Source organism: Colias eurytheme, chromosome 8, assembly GCF_061535395.1.
Source record: "Colias eurytheme isolate Ceu_HAF_F1 chromosome 8, ilColEury1 Martin Lab GWU primary, whole genome shotgun sequence".
In the NCBI taxonomy this organism is placed as follows: Eukaryota; Metazoa; Arthropoda; class Insecta; order Lepidoptera; family Pieridae; genus Colias; species Colias eurytheme.
The window spans coordinates 7,702,213-7,717,962 of NC_142987.1; the positions used below are offsets into that span (position 1 = coordinate 7,702,213).

Consider the following 15,750-nt stretch of genomic DNA (forward strand, 5'->3'; position numbering starts at 1 on the left):
GATTTATTTGACACACATTCTCTTAAGAATAATAATTTTAGGTTAATCAAATATAACTACATAATATGTAAATCTATAACATGATGTTTTAAAAAAATAAAGGTTATCACTATTTAAAACTTATTTAAATTACACAATTTATAATAAAATATTGCATTTAACTGCATTAAATACAAGTCAACATGAGTATCTTCTAAGATACCCTTTAGAATAGATTAGATAGATTATATCAAAATACAGTTTTTTCACTCGCATTAGTTAAGGCAATGGGGTTTTATTGTTTTTATCATTAAGAATTATCCTAAATTTAAAATCAAAGTGATTTATAGCTGCCTAGCACCAGTCTGCCATGTATGTGAAGTCACAGAAAAGTTTGTGATCAGCTGTACTTAGAGGTCTTGGCTCTTTGGGAGGAGTGAGTACAGCTGCTTCAGAAGTGAACTCACTATCAAAGTTACTAACATCTTCTAAGTTGTTGATAGTTGGCACAAATGGTGGTTTAACTTTTCTTAGGAGCAATTGTTCCCAGTCAACATTTCTAAAGAATGCCTGTTTTTTAACATCCTCTGCATCTCGTTCTGAGGAACCTAAACGCCTTTCTGGATTTTTTCTAAGCAATCGGCGCATTAATGCAATTGATTCTAAAGACAGTGTTCTAGGGTATCGGACCTCATCATTTACAATAGAATCAAATACCTCTCCCTCATCTTCACCTGGGAATGGTGACTCACCAACTAACATTTCAAAAATAAGAACACCAAGACCCCACCAATCAACTGCTCTTGTATATGAGGTCTCTGTTAATACTTCAGGAGCAAGAAATTCAGGTGTCCCGCAAAATGTACCAGTGCGGTCACCCCACCCCATACCCTCCTTACACAATCCAAAATCAGCAATTTTTACATAACCTTCAGTATCCAGAAGCAGGTTATCCAACTTTAAATCTCTATAAATAATATTATTTTCGTGTAAATACTGTAGGCCTAATACTACACAAGCTGCATAAAATACAGCCCTGGGCTCTGTAAAAACATCAGCATGTATATGCATCATAAGATCACCACCAGCAGCATACTCCATGACAAAACATACATGCTGTTCTGTTTGAAAACATGCAAATAAGTTAACTAAAAACGGATGTCGAATAGCATTGGCTACTTCGAAAATTCGTTTCTCAGATAGTAGTGAGTCTACTTCATCTCTGGCTATAATATCACCCTTCTTTAAAGCTTTTATGGCAAAGTATTCATTGGTTGGTTTATATTGAGCTAATATAACTTTTCCAAAGTGTCCTCTGCCCAAGACACTTAACAATCTGAAGCTGTTCATTGACATTTCACCAGATTGCCTTCTAGAATCTGGCTCTTTACTCATTGTTTCAATAACTGAAGAAGACCTTGATGATGATAGACGCATATTACTTGCAATTTCAACAATTTGATCCTCACTGCTTGGATATTCCAAAACCAATTTTGGTGAAGGTGATGGTGGATATTCAACTAATGGAGTATTACAAGCTGATGGCTGTTGTTCCTTTGATATATAGTTATCCCTTGTATATGAGTCTTCTAAAAATGCAAAAGCTTCTTGGAGCTCTTTCTCCATCCTCAATGTAGATACATTAGGTGGAGGTTGTAATGGCAGAGAAGGCTTTGGTGGAGGCAGAACAGGCACTTGTGGTGTAGTTGGAGTGGGAGGCAAACCCAATGGGCGAATCCCGGCCATACCAGTAAATGTGGCATTTGTATTTTCAATATCTTTTATGTCATGCGGTGATTCAAAATGATGTTGCTGAGATTGACTGAGAGCATTCTGAATATTTTGAACTGAAGGTGAAGAACGTTTTAATAATCTTCCTAATACAACAGCAGGAATATGCATATCTCCATATGAGGGCCGTGGAATATTTTTGCCTTGTTGCTTGAAAATTTTTCTCTGACGTTGCAATTTTGGTTTCCTTGATATAATTGGATTTAAAAACTTAATTTCTGCAAATAATAATCCTTGAGGTTCCAATTCCAAAGCCATTCCATGTCGGATATCATCAATGAATTCTTCTAATCTCAGGAATTTCACAGCACATAATCCACGCCAATCTTTCCAGTGAATTCCAATTTCCAGCTCTCTAGATTTGTCCAACTTTATAGTGAATCTGAGAAGAGAGAAGAAGAAAATATACTTGCTTATTAATGTAGTGTAAAATAAAAAACGGAGGTATATTGAAATAAAACTTTGATATTAAATTCCTCAAAAAAGATTATACATATAACTACACAACAAAAAAAAATTATTAAAACCTTCCAGTATTTTTTTGTGTTAAAGCAGACAAACAGACTGACCAAAACTTCATAATTTTTGTGTTACTCTATGAAGGTGGCTTTAGCGGTATTTTTTTTAGTTTTTATTCAATGAACAATGGAACACTTCAACCATTTTATTATACAGGGTTACTTGTAGATAAAAACATAATCAGTAGTAATTTACTCATATTTAATTTCAAATATCATACGAAAATGTCTGAAAAATTGGGAATTTTTGATAGAAACAAATCTTTCATATTTAATCCTTGCTCCACTAGAATGTTAATATAATAAGAATTACAATTTGTGTACATAATAGACCGGACTCTCAGTGGAGTTTCGTTTGCAAAAATACCGGACCTAAATCTGACTTCTGATATATATTGTATAGATCCCAGACATCCTATAGACAGATGTTGCCAACCAGTTTTGTGGTCCCCCTCTCCCCACAACGGTAATTAAATATGGCATACAAAGAAAAAAATAAAAATTTCCAAAACATGCCGCGTGGGGTATCAAATGAAAGAGCTTATTGAGTAGATCACGAATATATAGCACACTATAACATTTCTTACACTTTCTCTAAGATTTTTTAGAAAATTTACGAAAATGGTCCATTTTTGAGTTAACTTTAAACCACTATAGATTGAAAACTCATGAATATATTTTTTAAATTATTATTTTAAATAATTAACAATAGTCCATTGTTTACGATTCAATAGTTCGTACAGTGAAATAGTTGCATGGGGGAGTGGGGGGAGCATTCAAAGATGGTGAGTATATTTTCAAGTTTAGAAGAGGCTGATGAAGTTAAGAGGCTGATTCAAGAATGTTCTGCCATATTTTTCATTCTGTCAAACACAACGACAGTGCAGAGATAATTATTCTAAGCCCTGACACCGATATTTTTGTATTAGGCCTTTATTTCTGGCATAACTTGAAAATATACTCGCCATCTTTGAATGCTTCCCCCACTCCCCCATGCAACTATTTCACTGTACGAACTATTGAATCGTCAACAATGGACTATTGTTAATTATTTAAAATAATAATTTAAAAAATATATTCATGAGTTTTCAATCTATAGTGGTTTAAAGTTAACTCAAAAATGGACCATTTTCGTAAATTTTCTAAAAAATCTTAGAGAAAGTGTAAGAAATGTTATAGTATGCTATATACTCGTGATCTACTCAATAAGCTCTTTCATTTGATACCCCACGCGGCATGTTTTGGAAATGTTTATTTTTTTCTTTGTATGCCATATTTAATTACCGGGGTGCGGGGAAGGGGACCACAAAACTGGTTGGCAACATCTGTTTATAGGATGTCTGGGATCTACACAATATATATCAGAAGTCAGATTTAGGTCCGCTATTTATGCAAACGAACATCTCCTTGGAGCCTGCTCTATAATTACATACATATATATGATATAACAAAAAAAAAAACAATTAATTTAAAGCTGTCTGTGCAAAATTGATTCATATAACAAATATGTGAACACAGCCTATTGATAAGATAGAGTGAGTAATCATAATGTGTAAGAAATTATTAAGATTAAATTTCAAGGAAACAGATAATATTCCCAAGAGTTCTAGTATGTGTAATACATAACTACTAAAGGCTTATAATGCAATGCATATATGAATGTTGCTTTAATTACTTTAAAGAATGTAAAGGATAGAGCTTATTAATAATACATAGATAGTTCCCTAATTATATGGTTTTTGTTATGATGTAGATTGCAATCATTAAAAAAAAATACCTTTGATCCCAGGCTTGTTGGGAGCAGGGCCTCCAACTTGTCTGAGCAACAGTATGATTGTCAAGCTTCAGCACAGCCATAATTTCATTACTTGTGTCTTCTTTTATGCTGTATGTGTACTTCATTGAGTTTCTTATAGTGACCCCTTTTACAAAGGACTTCAAATCTGATGGGCTGGCTAAGGGATCTCGGCGAGTACGACCAGGTACATCTTCTAATAGATCTTGACATCCCATTAATCTCACCTCCAATGTGCCAGTTACTTGAACACATGGACTGATAAGTGGAGCTGGAGATATGAAAGGTGGGCGGGCATTTGTTGCACCGGATAAACTGACATAGCCAGGACTAGATCCTGTGCTTCTTAATTCATGGCCTAATTCTATGAATGCCGCACTTTCAGCTGGCAATTCTTGACGACGCATATCCAACGATCTACGTAACAAATCTAATTTTTGTGTTGACTCCAACAAATTTGTTTGAGCTTCTTGTAGAGCTTTCTTGTCTGTGACTTTTTTATCACTTTGCAAGAGTCTTATGGCATTCTTGGATCCTTCTACTACAGCAGCCTCTATGCGTAATCGATTTCTCAATTCAGCAATGCGTTCATCAAGTAGTGGGTCAACTCCACTCATATCCATGTTTCGACCATCACCATTTGACCCGGCATTGTCACCTTTCTGTTGTTTAGACAGTTTAGATATTCGCAATTTTAAATATTCTATTTTGTCTTTAGAATCTGCTAGCATTTGGTGGGCTTCTGCTAGCAACTTCTTGTCACGCGATTGATTACTGCTGCTAATACTTTGTATCATATTTTCGGCTCCTTGCTTTACCTTTAGTTCAATATTCAACTGTTTTTCAAGTGATGCCAGCTTACGATCAGTGGTACCCTCTCCAAGCTGGCGTTGTTGTTGCGCCGCTTCAGAGGCCAAAATAATTTCCTCATCATAAGACAAATCCTCGGGCGACGTCGGAGTAGACTGACCGCGTGATAAAATTAACTGGGATTCTAATTCTTGCAAATCAGATTTAAGTTCATTTAACTTGATATTAGCTTGTTTTACAAGGTTCGCTACATAGGAAAGCGATTTTCGATCGGTGGTAGCTTCACGTAATTTCTCCGCGCCTTCCTTTATTTTCAATTCTTTACGTATCTCCCTACGTATAACATCCTTGAGTTCTTCCAACTTAGACGGCAACGCTATTTCTGGAATACATTCCGTCTTAATTCCATATTTGACACCCAGTTCGTAAAGGACAGGGTGACGAATATAATCACTGTGGTAATAACCTGGGTCTGCCATAATTGAGGATGCACTGTCTAACGTCAGTTAACCATAATTATGTGAGAAAATATCACTATTATTGCTTATTGATCACAATTCAGAAGGGACGATATGACGATGTATAACACTTAGGTCTAGTGAAGTATTAGAAGTAACCATTATGAAATAAGTACATTAAAACAAAATGCTTTAAATTAAATTAAATTACAAAACAATTTATAAACAAGTTGGTCGGTCAACGAAACCAACGAGACGAAGAAATCTACCATAACCACAGAGCAAGTAATATAGGTAAGAGACGGCACTCAGTACTTCGATTTCGAGCTCACGCACACATATGCATGTATTCGCTATGGGAAATCTTTTATACCAACATAAGAGAAGTTCACGTCAAAAATGACCCACATTGCTGCCAACATTTAAAAGTTGATGTTGCTAGTGATGCCTATTTATGAGTGCTAATATCGATAAAACTTTTTATCGATATCGATAAAATTTTTGATGCTCGGTACAACCCTACTAATTCTCATCCATAATCAAATTTAGAGGAAATTAAAAATAAAACATTAACAATGTAGATCAATAAGTTTATTATAATATAATATTAATTATACATATAACATTTTTATATAATACCTATTAAAACACTATTCAGCAAAAATGGATAATTCAATTTGAATTTTACTGAATATCTTTATTTAGGCATTTAGTACTTAATTCGACTTGATTAGTATCTAATAATAATAAGTGAATACAACTAGATTCACATTTTATACTTTTCCTTGAAATATTTTGCGGGATTTCTGTTTTAAAATCTCGTTATAAATTTCGATACCAATATTGAAGCCGTTGTTTTCTTTGTTATAACAATATCTCCTCTCCAATTGATTCTTCAGCTAGAACATGTGTTAGAGAATACATTGTTATGTAATTATTATGTTTTATCTTCCATATAGAACAGTCATTGGGTACAAATTGCAAATATTTAGTCACAAATTACAATTATTATTTACACACAAGATTACATTGTTTACACATAACACTTTCTTCTTTTTTCACTTTTGGCATAAATATTACAAATTTGAAGAGCAGGCTTAGTTCAATGTATTTGGGATAATTCAATGTACTGTACATTAAGTATTAACTGAGTAAATAACATAATCTACGATGAAGAACAAATTTTAACTCTATCCACCAAAACAAACAATAAAATAAAACGCCATTTTGAATTCGAATCATCAAGACGTTGTCTATGCTTAAGTCTTAACCATTGACAAGAAATCGAAGAAAGAAAGAAATAATTTATTAATGTACTAGCTTAAAATTAAAATGTACAAAAATAAGGTTTAAAAAAAAGAAGAAATAATAATAAATAACTAAAACTAAAATATTAAATCTAATACATATTATACGATTACATCGGAGAGGCCAACATTAGAAATATTTTTATTTTTTCTAAATGTTGGCAAGCTAAACTTAACATAGGCTCTTGAAAAAGTACAAATTAATTTAAACTCTATGTCAATGGAATGAAGTTTAAAATTGCTTGCAAATGTAAGCCTAACCAAAACGATGTTCTAAGTGTCGACCCACTGACCATAACTTTTATTTCCATAGATAGTAGATACGTAGATGAACCCAGAGGATGAACCTGAGTAGAATATTGTATAAAATGTCAGTTATTGAATGGTTATTGATGAAATTTTAACGAAAAATAATGTAATTTGGTAGATTTCGTTTGAATAATATAAGTTTGTGACGAAAATTCGAATATTTTTCCACGTTTTAATGTTCTGTGACATCATTCTTTTAATTGGATTTTTTTTTATTAATAACCTTTTAAAACTTAGTTCATTCTTCGTAGACTAGTTTTCAATATTCAATTTAATCACAATTTAAGGCAATTGAATAATAAAATAAAAATCTAAGAATAAAACGATATTACTTGTATCTGTTCGTGACTCTTTTAATTGCTCCGAGCTTGTACACATGGACCTAAAAAAAGACTTTTTTATGTCCATGTGTACAATGTTTAGGGTCCATGCTTGTTGTGTTTTTGTAACTAATAATATTAGTTCGAAAGCTTTTATATTCCTAATTACTAAAATGCATGTGTGTAGGTATATAGCTCAGCCTTAATGGCTGGTTCACACTTTGATTAGTGCGAGTGCAGGTGATGAGTAGTACTACGTGTGGACAGCGACTGTTTAGTGCGAGTGTTTAGTAGGCTGTGTAGTAAAGTGAATAGAAGCGTGTTCTATTTTTTTGCGAGTGGACTGCGAGTAGCCACGTCCCGCGCGCCCTCCCTTCCCCCTCACTCGCAGCGTGCCTGCACTCGCACTAATCACCTGCACTCGCAGTCAATTGGACACTACTCGCACTACACACCTGCACTCGCACTAATCACCTGCACTCGCAGTCAATTGGACACTACTCGCACTACACACCTGCACTCGCACTAATCACCTGCACTCACACTAATCAAAGTGTGAACCAGCCATAACTCAGCACCTGTAGCATTTTAATTTATAATGCAACTTTGCAAGTTTTTTAGAAATAAATTTTATCATCATGTATAAATAAGCATAGATATTGACATTGACAGATTTATTTTTATTGTTGTTTCTGAAATAAACCAAAAATGGTAGCTATACGCTTTCACTTTCTCCATTTCTGCATTTGCCGTGAATGTTCTGTGCATTTACATGTGATAAAGAATCCTTAAATATTTATGTAGAATCGTTTGCTATGCCTTTGAATTAAAGGTTTTCTGAAATACCATATATACGTAGAATATACTGGAAAGGATATCAACTGTCAAATCCTCTGCGAAGTGCCAGAATTTATCTGACTCACTGCGTGCGTACTGCGTGCTTGTCAATAACATACCTTCGTCAGGGAAAGCTAGGTCAAAGTATTAATGGAAAATAATGCCTGTTAAAGTTGACATAACACCACCACCTCCAGCGAACTCAAAACAACCTGGCGTGACTAAATCCTTACTTTACAACGGTTCTAAATTTCAAGGGCATCAAAAATCAAAAGGGAATTCGTACGAAGTTGAAGTTGTTCTTCAGGTTAGTATGAAAACAAAATACGCAAAAGTGAATCAAAAGGAAAGTTTTACTAATTTCTCTGGGTCAATATGGCCCTATGTTTTTAATTAATAATTGTAATTATTTGTACGTAAATAGATATCGTTTTCAGTCACTATATCGTCTTATTTACTTCCAGCATGTTGACGAGGAGAATTCTTACCTTTGTGGTTATTTAAAAATTAAGGGATTAACAGAGGAATTCCCAACTCTGACAACATTTTTTGACGGTGAAATAATATCAGCTAAATATCCTTTTCTAACAAGAAAGTGGGATGCAGATGAAGATGTTGATAGAAAACATTGGGTATGTAATTTATTAATATGCTTTAATATTTGAATATAGCTGTTTAACAAACTATGTTGATTTTGTTTAATTTATTAAACACTAAAAATCAATGATAATTATTTTTATTTTCAGAGTAAGTTTGAACTATTTGTACCATATTTGAAGACTTTTAATTCTGATTCTTTTGATTATGAATCATTAGCAAAGGCTGACTATGTATTTATGAGGTGGAAGGAACATTTTCTTGTGCCAGATCATACAATAAAAGACATAAATGGTGCTTCATTTGCTGGTTTTTATTATATTTGTTTTCACAAATCAGCGGAAACTATAGAAGGCTACTATTATCACAGGAGCTCAGAGTGGTGAGAAATCATATTTTATTATCTATGGTTCAATATACTTAATTTAGGTCAATGCACATTAATAAACTAGCAATAGCTTTTTAAAATAATAATTAAGATGAAAAACCAATTTGAATAATAGCATTTAGAGATAATGTTAGCTATTAATAGAAGTGTTTTAGAGGTTGGAGTCAACCTTTTTACATGTATTTTTCCCTAACCACCATTTTTAATTGTTAGTTTTTTTTTGTTATAAATATGTCTTACTGAATTCAAATAGTTTTAATATTTATTTTCTTTCTTTCAGGTTCCAATCGCTAACTTTAAGCCATGTTCCAGAACACAGTATCCAAATTTATGAATTTAGATGAAAATATTGTGTGGACATTAATGTTTGGATGAATATTTTAAAAGTACTTAAGGTTCTTTTAAAGTGTAACTGGAAACATGCTTAGAAACATAAAATGTAAAATCAAGTCACCCATTAAAATGTAGTCGCTATTGATGATCAACAATTTTGAACAATGTTAAAACCTGTCATTGCACATACTAACTACTGCAAATTATGTTTTTATTTTTATCAATGTTGAGATTTTAGACGTAAATTCTTTGATACATATTATACAATGTATCTTGATTGTTAGCTAATCAAAATCAAAGTTTCTTTTGTATTCTTTAAACTACTTATTGTAAGTTAGTTTTACGATAATATATCTAAGATTGTAACAAATCATACTAATTATTGTGATATTGTGTACAAATTGTTTGCATATAAGTAAGGAATAATGATTTGTTACATTTAATTTATTATTTTTCTATAGAAGGGGTATGTCACTGCCCAAAGTACACTACTGTAGTACTGTAGTTTCTATACAAGTGTGTGCAAAGACAGGAATCCTCTATAATATGAACAAGTATATATTTGTATTGATATGTGTAGATTATCAACAATTATCTGTGTTATAATGAAAGGATTGAATATTTTTTTTCAATAAAAGCTCATAAATAATAGAAAATGTTATTTTATTTTACTCAATTGATTATTTTCTAGATTTTCTACTAGACAAATGCTGTATAAGTACAGATGTTATATCGTTTTTTAAAAGGGGATATCATGTGTAGAAATAAAATGCATTACTTAATTTATCTTTTGATCATTTTAATATAACACATTCATATTTACAATAAAATACTGGCAATGATGATTGTCTAAATTTGCGGGAGTTAAGCGCGTTACAGACAAGATAAACGTAAATTAATAATCTTAAGTATGTTATTAAAACAGTTATTATAACTATAAAACCTTAGGCCTAGCATTTGTACAGTACAGTTTATGGTTAGGGAGCCAGGTGCAAATTAGGTTAACTATTTCCTCTCAAGAGATAATTCGTCAGACGCATGAGAGTATAGTATTATAAAGCTTCGTGAACGTCAGCTGGCGCTCGGTTGGGGGGGTGCCTCCCACGCACATAGGAAAAAAAATACATTCATTCATTCAATTCCTCTCAGCTAAAAATTTGTCAAATTGTAGCTAACCCAATATCTCAACGAAAAAAAATAGTCAGCTGGTTACAACATGGTGTATTATACGTCAGCTGGTGTCTCGAACATGAAAGTTAAATTTAAAGAAAAATTTATTTTCCGTTATTTCCTCTCAAACAAAAATTTACCTGATGATACCTTATATGTAACTGTGGATAAATATATATGTCAGCTGGCTGTATCTTGGTGGAAAAACCGTCAGCTGATACGGGAGGCTACAACCGCTCTTCCCCCCAACCGAGCTCCAGCTGACGTTCACGAGGCTTCATAATACTATACTTTGATGCATTTTACTAATTACCGCTTGAGAGGAACTTGGTCATAAAATCTGCTGCTGGCTCCCGGACCATTAGATAAATATAAGAGTATTACGAATATTTTGTAATGAGAGAAAGTCATGGAGAAAGTTTTTCGCGAAATTCTTACTTGCAAACTGAACTAATGAGAGTAAGTTATAAACTTAATGTAAAGTAAATAGTTGCATTGCATCTAATAATGTAAGCTAACACTGGTTTTGCACAAATATATTACTGTATATTTAATTTAACATTTTAATAAATTAAAAGAATTTTTTCTCCAATTATATATAATCTGCCGTCAGAAAACCAAATAAAAATGCAACTAATGTTGAGGAGCAATTATCATTTACTTGACTGAGGGAAATCTAATCCCTTTACAAAAACTGCTAAGTTCTTTGAGTTGGTTGTATCCATGTTGTATCCAAGGTTGTATCAATATGTTAACTTATTTTTTGACAGTTTAATTAAATATATTTTATTAGTAACATAATGGATGTGAAAAAAAAAAATGATTGTAACAATAATGTGGCAAGGTATCTCATACATAATATTTATAAAAACTCCAATAATAATTTATACGAGAATAGTGTAGTTACTATATTTTTGATTGTACATAAATTTAGTAGAAAAATACACATTTATGAAAAATATAGAACTAAAATTTTTTTGTAGAACTTTAAATAATCTATACACTTATACTAAACTTTGGTGGGATCGTTATGTGGGTAGTTCGGCTTTCAATATATTATAATAATTGAATAATTTTGATAGGTAAAGCATACGCATATTTTATGAAGTAAGTGGTTCAAATTTCGTAATCTTACAGCTCTCTATGAATAAAAAACTATGAATTTAATTTGACCATATTCCAGAAAAACCTGCAAGCTATTGGGAATTAAGCAAAATGTCTAAAAGTTGGAAAATATATTCTCTGGTTATAAAATATAATAGTTGAATTAGTATTTTTTACATTATGCGAATTTTAAAGGATATTAAATCAAAGGTTGTAGTATTGTCATGGTCATGCCTTAAATATTTGTCAGGTGGGCCGTGGGTCTGATTTTATACTGATGAGAAAATATTATTTACGGCGCAGACTACAAAAAAATATAAAATACAAGTCCACAAATATATCTACGGTATAAGTAAGTACGAGTAACATAATTTAAAAATTTATCTTAAAAAATTGGCAAGCCTGTGCCAATTCCAATCTTTATCGTTTTGGGTCTGTCGTAAATATACTTTGGAAAGAAAATCAAGCTTACAAATTGATTGCACATGAAATAATATAGTTACCGACTGACCATAGGTAAAAGTATCCTTTTGCATATCTACAATTATATAATTCACAACAACAAAAATATACACCAAATAATAATAAATTAGTGATTATTAATACAACAATTTACATAATACAAAACAACGATAATACTAAACAAATCAGTAGCAAATTAAAACGTTTACGTGCTCAAAATATTTACAAGAACTTAAAATAGCTAACATAACTTAAAAATAATTATGACTTTAATATTTGGCTTTAAAATAAATAGGATAATAATATATCGAAAGCTATGGCAAAAATAATACGGTTTAATGCTAAAATCGATTATTTTAATTGTATCAATATGCAAGTAAACATTATCTACTTCCATAGCTTCCCATATATGTCGTCGGGTAACATCGAATTGTCTAATGTACAAGAAAACAAACTATCTCTTTGAAGCGCCTTCGCTGCTAAACCAATGTCTTAGACCCAGAAGACTGTATATATCCTGGTCGCTGTATTGAGATCTGACGGGACTAGCACCGTGTTGTAATATTTTATGCGGATAGTGTTGAAAGCCTGCTGGGTACACGATACGAGAATGTACATCAGGATAGTCAACGGGATAGCCACGAGGCCGGAAATAATGAGGATATGAATGGTGGTGCCGTTTTGGATTTTGATGTATATTATTGTAAACACCTCCAACCTGGTTTCTTCCTGGCCAATAGTCTTGCAAACGTTTAAAAGGATAATTTGGCGGTGGTGATACATTTTCGTTTGGATACCTATAAAGAACGCCAGGTCTACCATGAAGACTTGTTTGTACAAGTAGTGAGTCTGATGCAGGAGAATTAGACGGAACCTCTTTCAAAATGTCTGAATCTTTTAGCTTATTACGGCGATATTGTAGTTTCGTGCGAGTACCTAGTATAGAGTCGTCCGGGTTTCTAAATTTGTTGTCATTTTTTGAAAAATTATCATCAGTTGACACTTCGGCATACCTACTGATCAACTTAATTGCTTCCCCAATATCCGAGTAGTCGTTTTCTGGGTTAAGTTTAGTTTCATCTTCATCTTTAGATGAAAGTGAAGGCCTGCTCATTTGTTCATCCGATATTTTCGTTTCATTATGAGCGTCAACAGCAGTGCCATTTACAGTGTCGGAAGAATCTTTTTCGATTGGTTGATTTGAAATATTAGAATCTTCATTTTGGCTATCGGTGTCATAAAGAACCGGATCTACATTAACATGACCATAGACTAATTCTTTTTGTCCTTCGTCGGGTAGTTCTTGACTACTGGTTTCATTCGAATTGACCATTGGACTATCTCGTTTTGGTTTGTCGGAATAAAGTAAGTTGTTTAAGACATTGTGTGATAAAATATTTGTATTATCAGCTCCAGTGTCATTAAGACGGCCTTGTGCTTGTTGTAGTTTTAGAAGTTCTAACTCAGCTTCGATGCTACTAGCATCGTTTAGCATGTTTTCTTCTTTTTTATCGATATTGAGTGGATTGGTATCGCGGTTCTGAAAAGCAAATATTCATATTTTTAAGAAATTTGCAACAAACACATTGGCAAAAAAGTGGAAGTAAGTAATTGTGTGTAAGTAAAATGTCTAATTTTTGTCTAATTTAGGGCCTCAATAATCAATCATGGATGAAAACCTTTAAATAAATTTATGTAATTATATGAAAATATTCAGAAATAAAAAAGCACCTGTGTAGATGGATCCAGTCCAATTGGTATAGAGAGTTGAAGAGGGCCGGGTTCCTCTTCGCCATAGTCATAAAGTACGTCACCGTTATTAGAAGGCGTGGAGTTCATAAACAAAGCATTTAACTGTTCTAGTAAAATGCGTTCATGTTCGTCCTTGTTGACTGTCACTGTCTGAAATATTTAAAGTAATATTTGAGAAATAATTTTATTTAAAAGCATTACATGATAGTACTTAACTATCGTAATATTAAAAAAAATATTAATATAAATTCTATGTAAATGGGGCTTATTCATAAATATACTAAAAGGTAAAAGACCTAAATGATGATGTTTTTCCACGCTATTGAATTTAAAAGTTAAATTTGTTAATAAATGTCGTAAGGTTTAATATAAATGAGCCGTTAATCTATTCTAAATAACAAGCATTATTTTAACACATTGATCTTACCTGTACACATCCATTTCTATCGAGCCTTTGGCCTTTCGAGCAAACTAAAGGCGTGATAAATAGTGATTTAGTAGTGATTCTTCTTGGAGGTCCATTAGGATTGCCACTTTCAGGGCTTTGAAGCCATGTGCGCCAGGCGAGTTCTGCGGCTTGTCGGTCAAGGGTGCGTGGCTGAGCACGAGTAGTGGCCACGGGTAAGGGTACATCTGTGACCGGGTTGATGTCTAGTCCAACTGGACCGGCTTTGGCAGCCAGATCAGGTACATTTATAGTTTCGTCGGTCTTTACTGCATCGGCATTGGCAAGTTTGCCGATTGTATCTTCATTCGAACGAGCTACATTTGCAAGCGGGCCGGCCTCATCAGCAACCCGGCCAGTTACATCCGCAACTTGACCAGTCACTTCCGTCACCGGCCCGGCTTCCCCCGGAACATTCGCCTGCACCAGTGCGCACACCAGCAGTAACGTAATCCACGTGTACCACATCGCAAACACCTGAAAAATATAATAAAATAATTAGATAAATGCCCAAAAATTCTTATCACATCGAAAATAATTATGATTTCTTTGGTAAAGATGCCCATTTGTTACCACATAATATATATTGTGCATTGATCCACAGGTATATTGCTCAATCAGACACGGACTAAGGACTCAAGATAGAGAAGTCGTTAACGAACGATCCAGAACAAAATGCGTTCCGAAGTAGATCAAGGTTTGGCCTTATCCATTACATCAATAGCTTCAAACAAACTATATCATCTATTCATTGGGAGCCCACAATCTACCTGCTATTGTTGGTGCATCTGATTCTATCAGAGCAGTGACTTTCGATTTCCGGCCATATCGAACTAAAAGATTTACATCGGATTATTTATATCTCTCTGAGTGACTTAACGAAATATGTGAGTAGGTATTATGGAGATCTGAGAGTCGAAAAACTGACCTTGAAGCCCTTAATAGCGGGTGAAAGTGAAAGCAACCTAATGGATGCATAATATGTTGTAATTTACAAAAATTTCTCTTTTTATTCAGTCTTGCGTTGTTTTGTAGCAAAAACTATGTTCTATGTTTTATCTGTGTCTGTAAATGATAACTTCTAATTAACAATTGCACATTTCTATAGTGCATTAACATACCTACTATAATAATAATCTATATATATAAAAGGTGACTGATATAGTGATCTATCAACGCACAGCCCAAACCACTGGACGTATCGGGCTGAAATTTGGCATGCAGTTAGATACAAAAAAAAAAAAAAAAATCTTTATTGTTGCATAAACATTTTGTAGATAATACAATGCACTAATCTCCACACTAGGATTCCCTGTGTTGTGGAGATGTTAGGACGTAGGCATCCGCTATGAAAGGATTTCCCGAAATTCTTGCG

At 33.2% G+C, this 15,750-nt stretch overlaps 3 protein-coding genes across 3 annotated transcripts in view; 1 reads left to right on the plus strand and 2 right to left on the minus strand.

Annotated features, from left to right (window-relative positions):
• Nucleotides 1-22: 22 nt before the first annotated feature.
• Nucleotides 23-5,614, minus strand: Pkn (serine/threonine-protein kinase N). Its single transcript, XM_090104798.1, has 2 exons — nt 4,066-5,614; nt 23-2,152 (listed from the first exon to the last, which is right to left on the minus strand). Exons 1-2 carry the CDS (start codon nt 5,370-5,372, stop codon nt 334-336), a joined length of 3,126 nt encoding a protein of 1,041 aa, XP_089960924.1. The 5' UTR covers nt 5,373-5,614; the 3' UTR covers nt 23-333.
• A 2,352-nt stretch (nt 5,615-7,966) lies between these two features.
• On the plus strand, nt 7,967-10,092 carry LOC149906639 (glucose-induced degradation protein 4 homolog). Its single transcript, XM_090104803.1, has 4 exons — nt 7,967-8,431; nt 8,589-8,756; nt 8,871-9,103; nt 9,390-10,092. The coding sequence occupies exons 1-4, from the start codon at nt 8,285-8,287 to the stop codon at nt 9,451-9,453; spliced, it is 612 nt and encodes a 203-aa protein (XP_089960929.1). The 5' UTR covers nt 7,967-8,284; the 3' UTR covers nt 9,454-10,092.
• Nucleotides 10,093-11,343: 1,251 nt separating this feature from the next.
• The window catches only part of LOC149906640 (uncharacterized), a 34,663-nt gene continuing 30,256 nt past the window's right edge, over nt 11,344-15,750 (minus strand). Inside the window, exons 3-5 of the mRNA XM_090104802.1 lie at nt 14,358-14,852; nt 13,910-14,080; nt 11,344-13,718 (exon numbers count right to left, since the gene is read on the minus strand). Of these exons, the coding sequence (XP_089960928.1) occupies nt 12,633-13,718; nt 13,910-14,080; nt 14,358-14,843 (1,743 nt within the window). The 5' untranslated portion in view covers nt 14,844-14,852 and the 3' untranslated portion in view covers nt 11,344-12,632. The remainder of the gene's footprint in view (nt 13,719-13,909; nt 14,081-14,357; nt 14,853-15,750) is intronic.